The 15,840-nt window shown below is 34.9% G+C and overlaps 1 protein-coding gene across 1 annotated transcript in view; it reads left to right on the top strand.

The window, feature by feature from the left end:
* The window catches only part of LOC134535587 (very long chain fatty acid elongase AAEL008004-like), a 274,418-nt gene that overhangs the window by 215,194 nt on the left and 43,384 nt on the right, over positions 1-15,840 (top strand). Inside the window, exon 7 of the mRNA XM_063374800.1 lies at positions 2,308-2,444. Coding sequence (XP_063230870.1) covers positions 2,308-2,444 — 137 coding nt within the window. The remainder of the gene's footprint in view (positions 1-2,307; positions 2,445-15,840) is intronic.

Raw genomic sequence — 15,840 nt, forward strand, 5'->3', positions numbered from 1 at the left:
ATACTGCATTTTTTTTTTAAAAAACTTCAGCTGCCGCTAACTCGTACACTTCTTGGCTTTGTGTTGCCCGCTATGACTTTCTTTTATACACCCTCATTCTATAAGAAAGGAAAAAAAATAAGTATGTATCTACATCATAACTTGGGGCATGTTGTTACACGTTACAACAAGCCCCGGGATTTTGTTACAACTAACCCCATGGTATGATTTTTAACATTTATCAAGATAAATATTTAAACAATTTAGCAATCTTAAAAACTGTTACACATTATCAGAGATAGATAAATTTTAATGTAAATAAGATATAGAAAGTTTGAAATTAGTCGATAATAATAATGCAAACCAAAATTTTACGACAGTGTAATTTTATATTACCTGACAAAAATGAAGCGCGTGCACACTTCCGCTCACGCGCCGACCGGCGTGACACTGACTATGGCAACATGATGCGGCGCGGTTTATAGGTCAAATCGAGTAAAAGAAATACGCTAAAAAAGTTTAAGATCCTATTGAAAAGAGCCTGTTACTACTTACCCCTGTTACAACAAGCTCCTCGCTCTCCTACTTTAAATATATTTTAAATTAATATTACTTTTTACAACAGTAAGATTCGTGGTGGTAGAGTGGTTAGTACATTCGGCACTTACCGCCCCCCCACCCTTTCCAATAAAAGACCGGGGATCCATTCCCGGTGGAATCAATCCCGGATTTTCACAAGTGGGAAAAGTAGCGGACGATGCCATGGCCTTTGGGTTTTCTCGGGGTATTCCCGTTTCCCGCACCAAATCATTGCCTATATCATCACACCTCATGCATTCTCCCTCGGGTAGGGCAGCCGTCTCCTATGAGTGTCAGCCCCATTTCATCCATGCAGACCCTTACCTCAGGCGTGACACTGTGTCGAATCTTGAGGTACATTTTACATTATTACAAATTTCAACGTTATTTAGATTTGTTATAATTTAAAACTTAAATATATCTGATATCCAATATGTTTTTTATGTAATCGTATAGGAAATATTCACAAAAACGTCTTAAAGTGGTGTAAAATCAGCAATATCCTGAAGTCGCCACGAGCGAAGCCGCGGGTTATATGCTAGTTTATAATATTATTACACAATGAGCCAGTAACTTAAACTTAACTGAAATGAAACTCATACTTTAATGTTACTTAGCAAAATAATAATTATTAGAACATTAGCCAATCGAAAACAATGACATCATATCACTTCATAATTAACTGAGACATACAAATTGCTCAAATAAATATATTACGTGTATCATCCATAATTCTTTCAAATAAATGTGTCTTATTTATAAGTGTTCTTCAGTGTCATATTTATTTACTTTCTATTTACAAATTTCCAAATTTTTATACATATTAGTTTGAATTCAAATTTTACAGTATTTAAGTATCCTATTGCGAGAAAAAATAAATTTATTTTATGTGTACCAATTATGTTTACGATTGTTTTACAGCTATCCAAAACATATTGGTGATTTGATTGTTTAATAAATATATAAGTGATCTTTTTATACCGTCTAAAAACCATCTTCTATAGTTATGCGGTATTTCCAGTCTTTAGGAAGAATAAACATAACTAATTGAAACAAATTTTATTTTTCATTGAAGACGCATTCCATTATTGTTTGAGGGAATTGGATTTCAACCTGTACTTTAATGCTCATCAATTTATTCCGCATTAAATTTTTGTGATGACGATTAAATATTTAACAAATGTATCTTTGTACACGCAGTTCTAGCAAACTCGAAAAAAATAAACAACTCGAATCTGAATTGTTTTGAAGAGTGGTTTCTCATACCTAATTGATGAAATGGTTCAAACTTTTTAAAAGTTATTTTTATACTATTCACCTATACTATAAAGTATTGAATGGAGTTTAATTGTAACTGAAAATCGACCCGCAGTTTCCCACCAGGGGCAGGGTCTACGTTGATGTAACGGGGATGACACTAACAGGAGCCGGTCCCTACTTGAGTAACAGACCTGTCATTCCAAACAACCTAAGAATGCATCCGGTGAGATGAGATGTGGCACGAGCAAGCAAAGTAATGAATTGGTGTGGGAACGAGAGTACAACAATAACGTCCACCACGTTTCCCCACCCGGAAATGAACCATGGTCACCTTTGCGGGAGGCAGGTGTTTTGAACACTCTAAAAACCCGCCTCCTAAGTTGATTTGTCAATGTTTGAAATATTTCACTATTTATGATAGAAATAGTACGTCAATGCAGAAAATGGTAGACAATGTGTTTACCGGTCGGGCTTCACGTGTTTTTTCAGGTGGTCACGGGACGTTTTCAAACCTCATAAACAACATCGTCCACGTTGTTATGTACTTCTACTACATGGTGTCAGCGATGGGCCCTCAGTACCAAAAGTACCTCTGGTGGAAGAAACACATAACTTCCGTCCAACTCGTAAGTACACATTCGACAAGCTTCGAAAAAGTTGCGCGAAACCAATTTGTGTTTAAGTTCATTGTTACATCTATTGAGTCATCACGACATCGAGTAAAATTGATGCGAGATAACTCGATTGATGCATCTTTGAACTTAAATTTAAACATAAGTCCCTGCCACATTCGCGCAGTTGTGTCTTCTGATCCGTCAGACCGTGTTGTCCGACGATGCTGTTTGATACTTTTCCTGTAGTAGCGCGTCACAGTAACTTAGTCCGATGCATCTTTTTCAAATAGTAATATTTAGTGAGCAGCACGATAAGTTGCTACAGATATTTATTTGTAAAATAATTAGAGATTAATGATATTGTGTATCAATAGTATTTAGTTTGAAAAAAATTATTTTTACACGATTTTAATTTTTGCACTCATCATTCTTCTCATTGACGACGATTGTTCATGATGTCAAATTCAGATGGTGCTGTCTGACCTCTCTTGAGAGCGGAAGTCCATGTTCACATGTTCGAACAGATCCGCTCTACGCGACTGTACCATCAGCACATGACGACATATGTTATGTGAATCAATAAAATGCCATATCTGCAGCTGCACTATCAGTTACCGACACATCAAAAAGACGCGACTGGGCTGTATGGCATGCCATGTACTAGGTCCGCTTTGTCGTTTAGGCAAGTTTGGATAATTTTATTCCGTTTCCTATATTGAGCGTCGAAGGCAAAGTAACACGTTGCATGTCAATAAATTAATTCTTAAAAAAATTCCTTTAGTTTACATTTCAAAGTTTATTAAAATAATTCAATAATTTATTTATTTCATAATAGTACGCTGTTATAATAGTGTAATAGGAGAGTAAGAGATTTTAGCACGACAGTCATTAGAAAACGTTTAAAATGACTACTAGGGAGGTATCAAACGTTGAAACATACATGAAAATTAATAAATTTATGAAATGGTTCTGACAACAATTTTTTTAACATAGAATAATACTTCGTAACGAAAACGGTTCCCTCTGACATGCAACATGAAAGAATACTTCTGTTGCATAATTTACATGTTAAGCAGCTGAATTAAAAAAAATGTCTTAGAATTGATGCACTTCTTGCTCGTGTTGTGACGCAAAACGTAGCGTTCTGCGATGGAGTGGCGAAGGGAGGCCGAAATTCAGGGAACAGGAAGGCCAAGTGGAAAAAAAAAAGGGGGGGGGGGCACGGAAACGTCCACCAAGTTTCAATTCATGTGAAAATCCTGGAAATATTATACAACAGTCTGAAAGGCAACGCTTCAGTGACAGACGCGATGTCTGGCCACTACGCCATCAAACCATCCTCATATTCCTCTCGCGCGAAATTATTTATCGTCCCTATATTACAATGAGACGTGTTAAAAATAGAAACAATATTTTAAAATAATTTTGCATTATTTACTTTACCACAAAAATTTCAACAGGGAATGAGTATAACACTCGTAAAGCAAAATTCTGTCTACATGAATTATTATTACAATTTTAACCATTATATAAACATTCACCCAAAAAGAATAAGCATATTTTTAATGTTACATGTTTAACGAAAACTATCAAACGTTATGTTAACTAGTTTATAAATTTACATCTCCATCAAGAGAAAGGAATTTTTGGCATAAAATCCTACAGTTTTAAAGTCCTAGCCAAAACGTAAATTTGTTAAACAAATATTTAGACTGAAGTAAAAGATTGTTGCATTAACAAACACATTTTTATCAGTTACTAGCTGACCCGGCAGACTTCGACTGCCTAATTAAATTGCAATAAAGTCCTGTAAAAATGATTTGTAATGTGACATTTTTTTTGTTCCTACATATATTATAGTCGGGGCAAAAAATTCTCCTGAACAGAACCGTCACCCTGGTGATAGGGCGTTGTGAATAAGAAATATAATTAAATAAAACATATATAAGCATTTAAAAATAAGTAATCTCTTTATTGTTAATCATGTGAAACATAATAAGTTTTATTTTCATTGTAGTGCTTTGTGATATACGATGTTGTTTGTTTGATTATCTGGCGCATAGACAAACAAATCTGATGGTTTTCCAACACGGGAACAGGCAACATACAATTGACCATGTGAGAAACATTGGTTTTCCAGATTAATACCACAAACACTTAATGATTGCCCCAGGGACTTGTTTATGGTCATAGCAAAAGCAAGCCGAACTGGAAACTGTAGTCGTTTAAAGTCAAACGGCACATCATTCGGAATCATTGGGATGCGAGGTATGAGAACGTCCTCTCCTTTATATTTTCCTTTCAGTATAGTTGCTTCTATCACGTTATTTAGTAATTTTTTTATTGCTAACCGTGTACCGTTGCAAAGACGCGGTTGGTTGATATTTCGCAACATTATAACAACCGATCCAACCTTTAATTGAAGATTGTGAGGTGGCAATCCTGGCAAATTCAGCGAGTTTAAAAATTCTGGTGGATATTTCACTACATCATCTTGGTTAGTAGCGGAATCAACTGATTTATATATCCTCGATTCGCCTGTAATTTGTTCTTGTATTTTTTAATTTAATTCATTTACATCTATGTTTTTTTGCAGACAATATAGCTCGTTCGCTCAACCAATCATGGTTTCTGTAATTTTGAGAAGCATCTGGAAACACCTTCTGAATAAGTTCATCTTTTGATCGAGCTAACTGACGAAAACTTGGAGGAATGTTAATGCAGCCAGGAAACATGTCTATAGAAAATTTGCCATTACCAATGTCAATGAGTTGTTTAGAGAATATGTTTCCAGATTGGTCATTTTGCAACTCGTCACGCATATTCTTGCATAAATGAAGTACTTTGACATGTTTCCGCAAATTGGAGGACTTAAGATATGCATTGAGTTCATCAGCTGGTGTTGATCGTGGAATCACGGGCAATGTTTGACGAAAATCTCCTGCTAATAAAATCATAGCACTACCAAATTGGTTATGATTGCTCCGTATATCTTTTAATGTTCTGTCTAATGCCTCCAAAGATTTTTTATGTGCCATTGTGCATTCATCCCAAAAAATTAATTTACATTGCTGCAAGACCTTTGCCATTGCAGAGTTCTTAGAAATGTTGCAGGTAGGAGTTTCATTGCTTTGCATATTTAATGGCAATTTTAATGCTGAATGGGCTGTTCGACCACCTTCAAGCAAAGTTGTTGCGATTCCCGACGAAGCGAGTGCAAGTGCAATTTTATTTTGTGAGCGAATCGTTGCTAATGTTAATGAAATCAAAAAAAGTTAGTCCTGTACCAGCAGGTGCATCTAAGAAGCAAATCCCTCCAGTTTCATCATTTATTACTTTCATAAGATTATCAAATACATACTTCTGTTGTTCATTCAACAGTGGAAGGTTCGTTTGAATGAATTCTTTTAAAGTGTTGAGATCATACATTTTTTCTCGATTCAACTCTTGGTTAAAAGCATCATGCTTTGGACGATTGGGCGCGGCCAGGCCTAATTGAATTAATAGTTTGTTTGACATCATCAAGCACATGTCCTCAATTTAAATCAATGCTTCGTTGTAAATTTATTCACTGATTTGTATATTTGGATTCCCCATTCTATTTCGTATTTGATACAAATTATCGTCAAACATATTATCATTGTACTTGATCCACAAATCAATTGGGTTTGATGGGAAGCACGTAGATAAGATTATAGAAAACAATGTTCGTATTTGATGAGCGTGTGATGATATTACAGCATCATTGAGAGTTTGATCCCAATGAGCGTCATTTTCTAGCAATTGCAAATGTTGACAGGCTTCCCTGTAAGATCCACACAATTCACCATAAACAGTTCGTAAATGTTGGAATGATGTTGGGCCACGTACATTGACTAATAGTAGTCGTAAATAAAACATTCATCATTGCTTGGATGTACTGAATAAATTCGACCAATGGCATCGGTGGAATACAAATCTGGGTATCCTTGAACTTGTTTCCCTTGTTTCCGTCTTATAAATCTCCTTGAGGAATGATTACAAGTATAATATTTTGGCATTTTAGAATATAGCAATGTTTGTGCAAAATAATCGTTTTGGCATGTCTCAAAAAACTGGATAATGTAGTAGATGGTGGCTGAGCAGCTCTTTGTACTGCGTTCTGTGCTGTAAAATACACTCTTTGTCCATTTTCTAAATGCACAGCTAAGTGAACAACAGAAGGGTGTCTCTCATGAATAGGAAAAGAAAATATTCGCCATACTGCTTCATTACTACTAACATAGCGGCACATTTGTTATTGTGTAACTTCATCATTGGAATTCTCTCCACCAATTCGAATCACAGCCATATCACTTCCTTTGGTTACATATTTGCAAATGTATTTAATAGATTTCACTGAATGGCAAGATTCAACATTGATGTGTGCTTTGAAGGTTTTTGATAAAATGGGTGAATATGGGACAATCCAACGATTATCTATTTCAATATCTTGTTGATTTAATTTGATATTTGTCGATCTTCCATTGTCTGCTGTCGATCGTCGAAGATACAGTGGATAACCGTCATTACCAGTAATTGTTTCTGATATTAATGTCCGTGGATATCGTTTTGAACATTTACCATCCATCATACATGGTGAATTTTGATTAAGAGTTCCACAGGGACCAGGTATCATATTTTTGATAACTACCTCATGCAATCCAGGATCTACTTGTACATTAGGAATTTCTGCTGGTATCACTGCATCAACTTAATTTGGCCTTATCTTTTCAACCAACCAAATCAAAATGTGTGCATGTGGCAATCCTCGTTTCTGCTACTCCACAGAATACATCCAGCAGCGTGTCTCACCAAACACATAATGTTTTACGATGAAATCCATTAAAGATTTCAATTTTTGTCTAAAGACTCTTGCTGTAATATCATGACGATCAATGGGTGATTGCCCAGGGAATAACTCCTGCTTGATTTCTATCCATTGTGGATTGCATGTAAATGTGATGAACAAATCTGCTGTACCATAATGACGAACATACGACATGGCATCTTGAGCATATTCATGCATATGTCGAGGGCTTCCGATGTATGTTGCTAGAAGAATAGTCATCCGACCAACATTCTGTGCATTTACATCAGTATTAATCGCATCTCGAAGGTGAATATACTCTTCAGATCGGAGTTTGGTCTGATTCAACCGAATGAATGTTAATCTCTCCGTTTCAATTTTAACATACATGTCAACAATGTATTTGTGATATAATCGCCGAAATTTCAATATGTGATTGTCTTCGTTTTCCCGAATCATTAGGCGGTATGAATAATAGTTCATTGAAATGACTTTTTTGTTCGTTTCGGAACCTGTAAATAGATTTTGTTTAGTTAACATTGTTGAAATATAAAATTAAAATACATAATATAGTTACTAAGATATTATCGACATAGCTAAACTAATATTTTAATTACCTGTAATGGGATTTATCCTTTTTATTGAGAAATCGTAGCCATCTTCACCTTGCCAAAATATAATGGGATATTGCAGTGCATCATATGAGCGGTGTGTTTCTTTTATACATTGTAATTGATCATTCCGACGATGTAAAACAATATCACGGGATTCCAAGTTTTCTCCAACTACAACGATAGCAACTTCATCAATATTTGGTGCATTAAAACGTCTTGCATGTTGACCCGCAGGTGTTTTATCAGCTCTGATTACAATTTTGTGATTATCTGATGGCATCAGATCCAGGGCAGTTTTAAACAATATAATCAATTGATTGTGTTCATGAAATAAAGTTTGTAATTGTTCTACAATAGATGTCTTTACTAATTTGTTATGTGCACAACGCATATTAATTTCTTGTGCTGAATTGCCCATGAAATAAAATAGCAGGAATTTGTAGTTGCTATCTGACACTGGTAACAGTGAACCGGCTCTGTGATATATTTGGCCTTGTATCTGTAAATTTAAAAAAATATTATTTTTGCACCAAACACTATAAAATTAAATAAATAATCAATGTGGGGTATAAATTTATGGATTATCAGTGATCAAACTTAAATTTTTTTTTCTTAAAAATTATATCTGTCTACTAATTAGTTGTAACTAATATATATCATCAAATAATTATATTGTGTTTCAAAATAATAAATTTGTTGCTAAAAATGAATCAACAAATAATATGATGACTAAGAGATGATTATGATTAGTGACACATCTTAACATAGGTGACAGAACATATTGTTCGCTAAAATAATTATGATTAATTGATTTAATACTGTGGTGATATTGGTTTTAACCTCTTAGCAACCTCTTAGCAACCTCTTTGCATGAACATTGTTTAATTTTCAATATTACCTCTTATTCAAATCTATGTATTAATTCATGTAAATATCTAAGTCATGTTTTGTGCTTAATAAAGCCTTAGTTTCTGAAGATAAGGCTTATTATGTCAAATACATACCTTGAAAGTTGGCATAAAATTTTCCCGAACTACTTTTGTTGAACCAAATGAAGTCATTTGAAAGCAATTGTTATATTGTTGAATATTTGTCAAAAAGTGTATGGAATCTGTTCCTTTTCCTAAAACCAATGAGTACAATGGCTATGGTGGTGGTTCCAATGGTATCAATTTCACTTTACCATTTGCGCAACACAATCCATTAGCTTCGTTTTTATATTTCAATGCCTTACAATGTGAGCAAACCGAGTTCATGGAACCAATAAAAACACATTGGTAGTTACTGTAGTCAATTGACACATCGTACCTGAAAGCAGCTCGATTCAAAATTGCGCGATTATTAGTTGAATTTCGCGCTTGCGCTTCACGCGTTTGTGATATCCGAATTCTTTCACGTTCATTTCGGCCGTTATGTTCTTGTGCAGCATGATTAGAACGGTAATTAGCTTTGTTTGTAGCATTTCGGGTTCTTCTACCTAAATTGCTTCGTCTAATAGGAGGCATATCTATATTATAGATTATTTTGTCACATGCAATAATTAGCGATCATAGGTAAATAAACACTGCACAAAATACTATATAGGTTAAGAATTTGTTTCGTGTATCAGTTGACAAAAGCAAACTCATTAGGGTAGGTAACCTAAAATCCAAGAAAAAAAAACACTGACATTGACAGTTTGTTGTTGTTTCAATTTTTTTTAAATTTGATATGACTTGGAGTCAAATCCTTCAAGCCGTATTTAAAAAAGGGAAATGAAACAATAAAAACTTAAACTTATGAAACACTTTTGGTAACGCTGGTTTTGTTGGACTGATGTAATGACTTGAAAACTGATGCATTTTAAAGTAAAACAAATGAAATAATATCGCGAAGCCGACAAAATTGAACTATTCGATTTTGGTTTATTTTTTATTTTTTATTTTTATCTTTGCTCCAACGCACACTGTTTTGATAGATATGATTGAACTTTGTACAGAGGTAAATTGACTCTTTGGCGTTAGGAACATACCTACATTGTTTAAACAACAGTGAGTGCTTGTAATTCAATATGAACTTTATACAATAGCAATAAAGCTCGTTTTAGTTAAAAAACGTTTGTATGGGAAAAATAAAAGGGCTGGTTTAAGGGTTTTTCCGGCAATTATTCGAATTTTTCTCGCGGTAAAAACCATCTTTGAACTTAAACGAACATTTAAAAAAAAATTGGCCAAATTGGTCCAGGCGTTGTTGAGTTATGCGCTTACCAACACATTTTGCTATTCATTTTTATATTATAGATATTGTCTTAGTTCTCAAAATAGTTCTGTTTAACAAAAACATTTGTTTAATTGATCCTATTTAAAAACGTAATTTGTGGACTCAACCAATAATTCCTTTCATAGTTTTAGCCAATTATACAGGACTTGAATTTTTAGAGCTGTGTGGTTTGGTGTTTATTGTTACGTCACGTTATCTAGTCTTTGTAGTTTAATTGGAGACTATGAAAACAATAAATTGTGGTAGGCAATATTCGTTGCTATTTTGGAGATAAGCCGTTGATTACTCAATCACAATCTTTACATTAATCCTTTCCAGCCAGCCAGACACTACAGACCACGTTAACAAGTACTTCAGTCGCCCATTCTTACAAAGGATTTCCCCGGGCATTGTTCGAATGTGCGCCGATGTATCTCCCTCTCAAACAACGGGCTATTACTCTTCTTGAGCGCCTCTTCCTTCTGCCCGCGAGGTCACTCTGATGGTAGGTCTTCTCAGGCGAGGCACCGCCCGAGCGGTCTGAGGGCGAATAAGAATTAATGGTCACCAAGGAAGTCACGGCATCACAGCAGTATCGCAACGTCAATGAGCGGAAATAAAAAAGAGAAAAGAGAATATATTAAGTCCTGGCTTCACCCACCACCAGGTGTCAACAGTAGAAGTAGGAGGAGGAAGCGATATAACACCCCCTAACAAATATATAATTCCCTCAAACAAACGGAAATAATCTGAAAGCAACAGCGGGAAGTGATTCTATCTCCCCTATCCTACTTTTATTCCACCAAAATTAAATTCTGAGTACGCTCCAAGCAGTGTAGAAAAGGGACTCCGGGCCTTCGGTTCCAGGTGTGGTGCTTGGTGTCGACCACCAACTTGGATTTGTGACGTTACGGCGACCATTTTTGGTGTCAAATTTCCTCAAAATTCTTCAAAAATGACTCAATGTAACTCAAAATTACTAAAAATTTCACGTTTTCGAAGGAAAAGTTATTGTTTTAAGGAAAATTTTCCGTTTTATGTCCTTAAAAATGCCAAAGGCTTTAAATGTCCATATTGATGTTAAATTATCCATATCTAGAGACTCCGATAACTCTGGCGACATATTGAATTGTGATGTAACTGTTGCAAGTTTTTTACGGCCGCCATCTTGAAAATCCGTAATTTTTATGCTAGAAAATTAGAAAAAAAATTAAAATTAAAAAAAGTAATAAATAAATTTTAATAAAACATTATTTAAAAAACCCATTTATGAAATGGAGTTCTCGGGTCGAACCTAATAAGGGCAAAGCAAATGGCGACAGATTTTTCCTCCACGGAAGCTGCCGCCAGACTGACCTCCAACCACTAATGCCAAAGTATATATCGACAGCTAGTATGATGACATATCACCCATCTTGAAAATCTGTAATCGTTATTATAAAAGATCGGGAAAAATTAAAAAAAACTAATAAAAAAATTATGTAACCAAAATTTAAAAAATTATTTAAAGCACTGTTGCAATTTCCGTTACAACCGCCATATTGGAAATTCGTAATTATTTAACTATTAATTCGGGAAAAAATTTTAAATTTATATAATAAATTTAAAATATTTATATAAAAACACTCCGCCATCACTATTTTGAAAATCAGTATTATCAGATTTTAATGGAAAAAATAAAAATAAAAAAATATTTAATTTATCAAATATTAATAAAAATTATTGAAACCTGGACTTACATTCTTGGTTCGTACCCGGTGAGAGTAAAAAAAAAATTTCTACAGATCCTTCCTCAATTGAAGCCACAATCAGATTGACCTCCCACCACTAATGCCAAAGTATATCGACAGCTAGTATTACGTTACATCCGCCATTTTATTTTAGCCTGCTGGAGGTCGCCATCATGTTTTCGTCTGATAAAGTGCACTAACATCATATTAGTTTAATTTTTACCTGCTAGAGTGCAGTAATCATTAATTTAAACTGTAGTGCCCACCATCTTAAATTTGGACGCCATCTTGGAAATTTGTAATTATGTAGGAAGAAATTCAGGAAAATTTTCAAAATTCATAAAAAAAATTACTTATTAAAATAATGATTGATTCTATCAGTTCCTGTACTTGGTTCGATCCTTGGTCACTGCCAACAAGGTCATTTTAAGTAAAAATACCATGGAAGTGACGGGTACGAGAAATAAAAAACAATAAGTACTTTTACATATATAAAAATTATTACATAAATTCAATAACTACAAAAAAGTAAATTACTAACGTTTCTCGATTTCTACAGTCTCCTTAGGAGGCAAAGCGAGTCCTTTGCATGCCTTGACGTATGATTTCGAGTCAGTTATACATATTAGTTGATTAACCAGGCATGACTTTTCGGTAGCCAGGCACGTATTTTTTGAGATTCAGGTACGTCCAGTAGGTGACAATACGCACCCAGTCAGTAGCCAGGAATGTGTAATATCTAACCCGGGGTTACTCGTACGATATCTTCCATCTACTTCACGGATTTCGGTCCGAGGAACTTGGCTCCAAATGTCTCAATTACCTACTCGGTGCTGAGAAATTTACTCGTAACTATGAAATTGAAATACAACCACACATTCTCGATTCATAAGTGTTGTTTAATTTATCTCAAATAACATATTTTATAATACATTAAAAATTCTGAAACGTTAAAAACCGCTCCAAATAAGTGAATTTCAGAAAAATTATTTTAATATTGCTGCACATTTATCTATGGCTGCCTAGAGTGCTGGTCAGTGAATTGAATAACTGTTCACCATTTTCTCAGTAATTAACTGATTATGCACGGAACACTGCTAATACACAATTCAGCAACAGCTCATATCCATTACTGCAACACTGATTCAAACCAAGAATTTAGAAATTTTGATTTTTGCGTAACGTAACACGTAGTTTGTTGATTTTATATTAAAATAATTTGGCACTATTTCAATGATGTATACACATTAAGCTCAATGTTTTGGTATTGATCACAAGTATGTTATGGTATGTCCAGGGACAGGCTTTAAGGCTGAGGAGCCCGAGGAGCCAACCGCCATCTTGTATTGTGACATCACGGCGGCCATCTTGGATGGTCGTGACCTTGTCCAAAATTTGCCCAAAATTCCTCAAAAACCCTCAAAAATCGCCAAAATTTCCATTTTTTTTTGAGATAAATCCCGCCAAAAAAATTTCAAAAATTTTGATAAACTAAAAATTTCTCTTTTCGAAGGAAAAATTCCCGTTTCGAGGGAAAGTTTCCCGTTTTTAGTCCTTAAAAATTCCAGCAGCAAGAAATGTCCATATAGAGGCTTAAGCATCCATGTCTACAGCCTCCGATAGGCCTCTGATATCATCATGGAATATGTCATCTTATATTTTGTCGTCACGATTGCAATTTACGTTACGGCCGCCATCATTAAAATCTTCTTTTATTATCTGAATTTAAAAAAAAATATTTAAATTAAAAAAAATTTAATTAATAAAATTAAATAAAAAAATTTAAAAAAACATACATATACGGCACGGAGCTCGGAGTCTTCGGTTCGAACCCGGTGAGACCAAAAAAACGAAAATTAAAAATGGTGACCGTATTTTCTTCCAAGAAAGCCACTGGCAGACTTACCTCCCACCACTTGTTTAATAGCATATATATCATCAGGTGGTATGTCGTAATATCCACCATCTTGAAAATCCGTAATTTTAATTCTAGATATTCGGGAAAAATATCAAAAAATACAAATATTCTGCTAGCTTGTGAACTTCTCATTGTTGAGCAAAGATAGAGTTCTAGTCCAATTCAGAATTATTTTGTAATTTTTTTGTAAATTTTTTTATTTTAATTTTTTTTGTGTAATTTTCTGTTATCAAAAGTAGTATAGGAATGACGGTCCGGGATCAGGCTTCAGGCTGTGGTGCCGGTGCCGGTGTCCGCCATCTTGGATTTGTGACATCACGGTGGCAAAAATTCCTCAAAATTCGTCAAAAATGACTCAAAATGACTTAAAAATTCCCATTAAAGAAAAAAGTTCCCGTTTTCGAGGGAAAAATTCCCGTTTCGTGGGAAAATTTCCCGTTTTATTCCGTAAAAATCCCAGCGTCTATCAAGTCCTGATAGAGGCTTAAGCATCCTTAACTCAAGCCTCAGTTAAGCCTCTATCAGGACTTGACCTTTACCTCGACGACCATTTTGGATCCACCATCTTGGATCCACCATTTTGGATGACGTCATTATGTTTTCTCGAACATTCCAGAGTTGTGTTTTACGCCATTTTGAATTATGATGTCAACGTTGCAATTTCCATTACAGCCGCCATCTTTAAATTTATTATCCTATTTTAATGAAAAAAAAATTAAAAATTATAAAAAAAATCAATTAATAAAAATTCAATAAATTATTTATAAAAAAATATACATTTACGACACGGAGCTCGGAGTCCTCGGTTCGAACCCGGTGAGGGCAAAAAAATAAAAACGGCGACCGATCCTTCCCCCGCGGTGGCTGCAGGCATACTGACTCCCACCACTTTTTTTTTCAAAGCATATATATCGTCAGGTAGTATGACGCCATGTCCGCCATCTTGTCTTCGATGCTGGAAGCCATCATCATTGTATCGTCGGCGAGAGTGCGCTGACGCCATGTTAGTTCTTACCCGCTAGAGTGCAGTAATCATTTATAACTGTGACACCCTCCATCTTGAAATTTGGACGCCATCTTGAAAATCCGTATTTTTATGCCAAAAACTCGAGGAAAATTCCAAAATTCATCAAAAAAATCACTCATCATTTTACAGATTGATACGATCGATTCCTGTCCTCGGTTCGATACCCGATCAATGCAATAATGTTTAATTTTATGTAAAAAGAAATAATAATTTCAATAAACCATGTTAAACATTCGTAAAGAGACTTTAAATACTCTACGACCATCATCCTATCACACATCAATACCACCATATTGGAAATTCGTAATTGTTATGCCAGAAATTCGGGAAAAATTCCAAAATTCATTAAATAAATTTGTAATCTATATACTGATTGATTAGGTCGAATAAGGTCCTTGGTTCGATCCCCGGTTGATACAAAAAAAATTAAATATAACATCAATTTAACATAATAGTAACAGGTTCGAGGAATTTAACACCGCAAGTTCTTTTACAAACATAATATTTATTACATAATCTATAATCTACTACAGGAACGCTTGTGAAAGCCATTTAGTACCGCATCAGTGTGAAATGACTAATTCCTAGCTCCAATCGGTTTATACTAGACAGAGACCAACCAGAACCTTTACTGACATAGTCCTCCTCTTCTTGACAGAGTTTCTTGATACCAAGTTTTACAGTTTGCTTCACATCGTCAGAACTGTAAATTACTGCAGCCGAAGTCTTGAAAGAAACACTTCTTCACTTTCTCATCCTACGGATATGGCTTTCCATAAATACAGTCCAACCACAAGTTATATTCTAATGAACCGTTTGTTGCAACGTCATCAGTAAGCTGATTGATTATGTCCTCTCTGATATCATCAAGAAAATTACAAATGTCTTTCGACTCACCTAACGTATTTCAACAATAGTAGTCCTTCAATGTTCCACGAAATGCAGACTGCGCCAAGTAGAAGCCATTATCGTTCACTTGTAATGCTCCGAACACAGTCTTAGGTTTATTTTCCTGTTCAGACGTCATACCAATCGGTTGCTGCACATCGGTTT

The sequence above is a fragment of the Bacillus rossius genome, chromosome 8, assembly GCF_032445375.1.
Source record: "Bacillus rossius redtenbacheri isolate Brsri chromosome 8, Brsri_v3, whole genome shotgun sequence".
NCBI lineage: Eukaryota > Metazoa > Arthropoda > Insecta > Phasmatodea > Bacillidae > Bacillus > Bacillus rossius.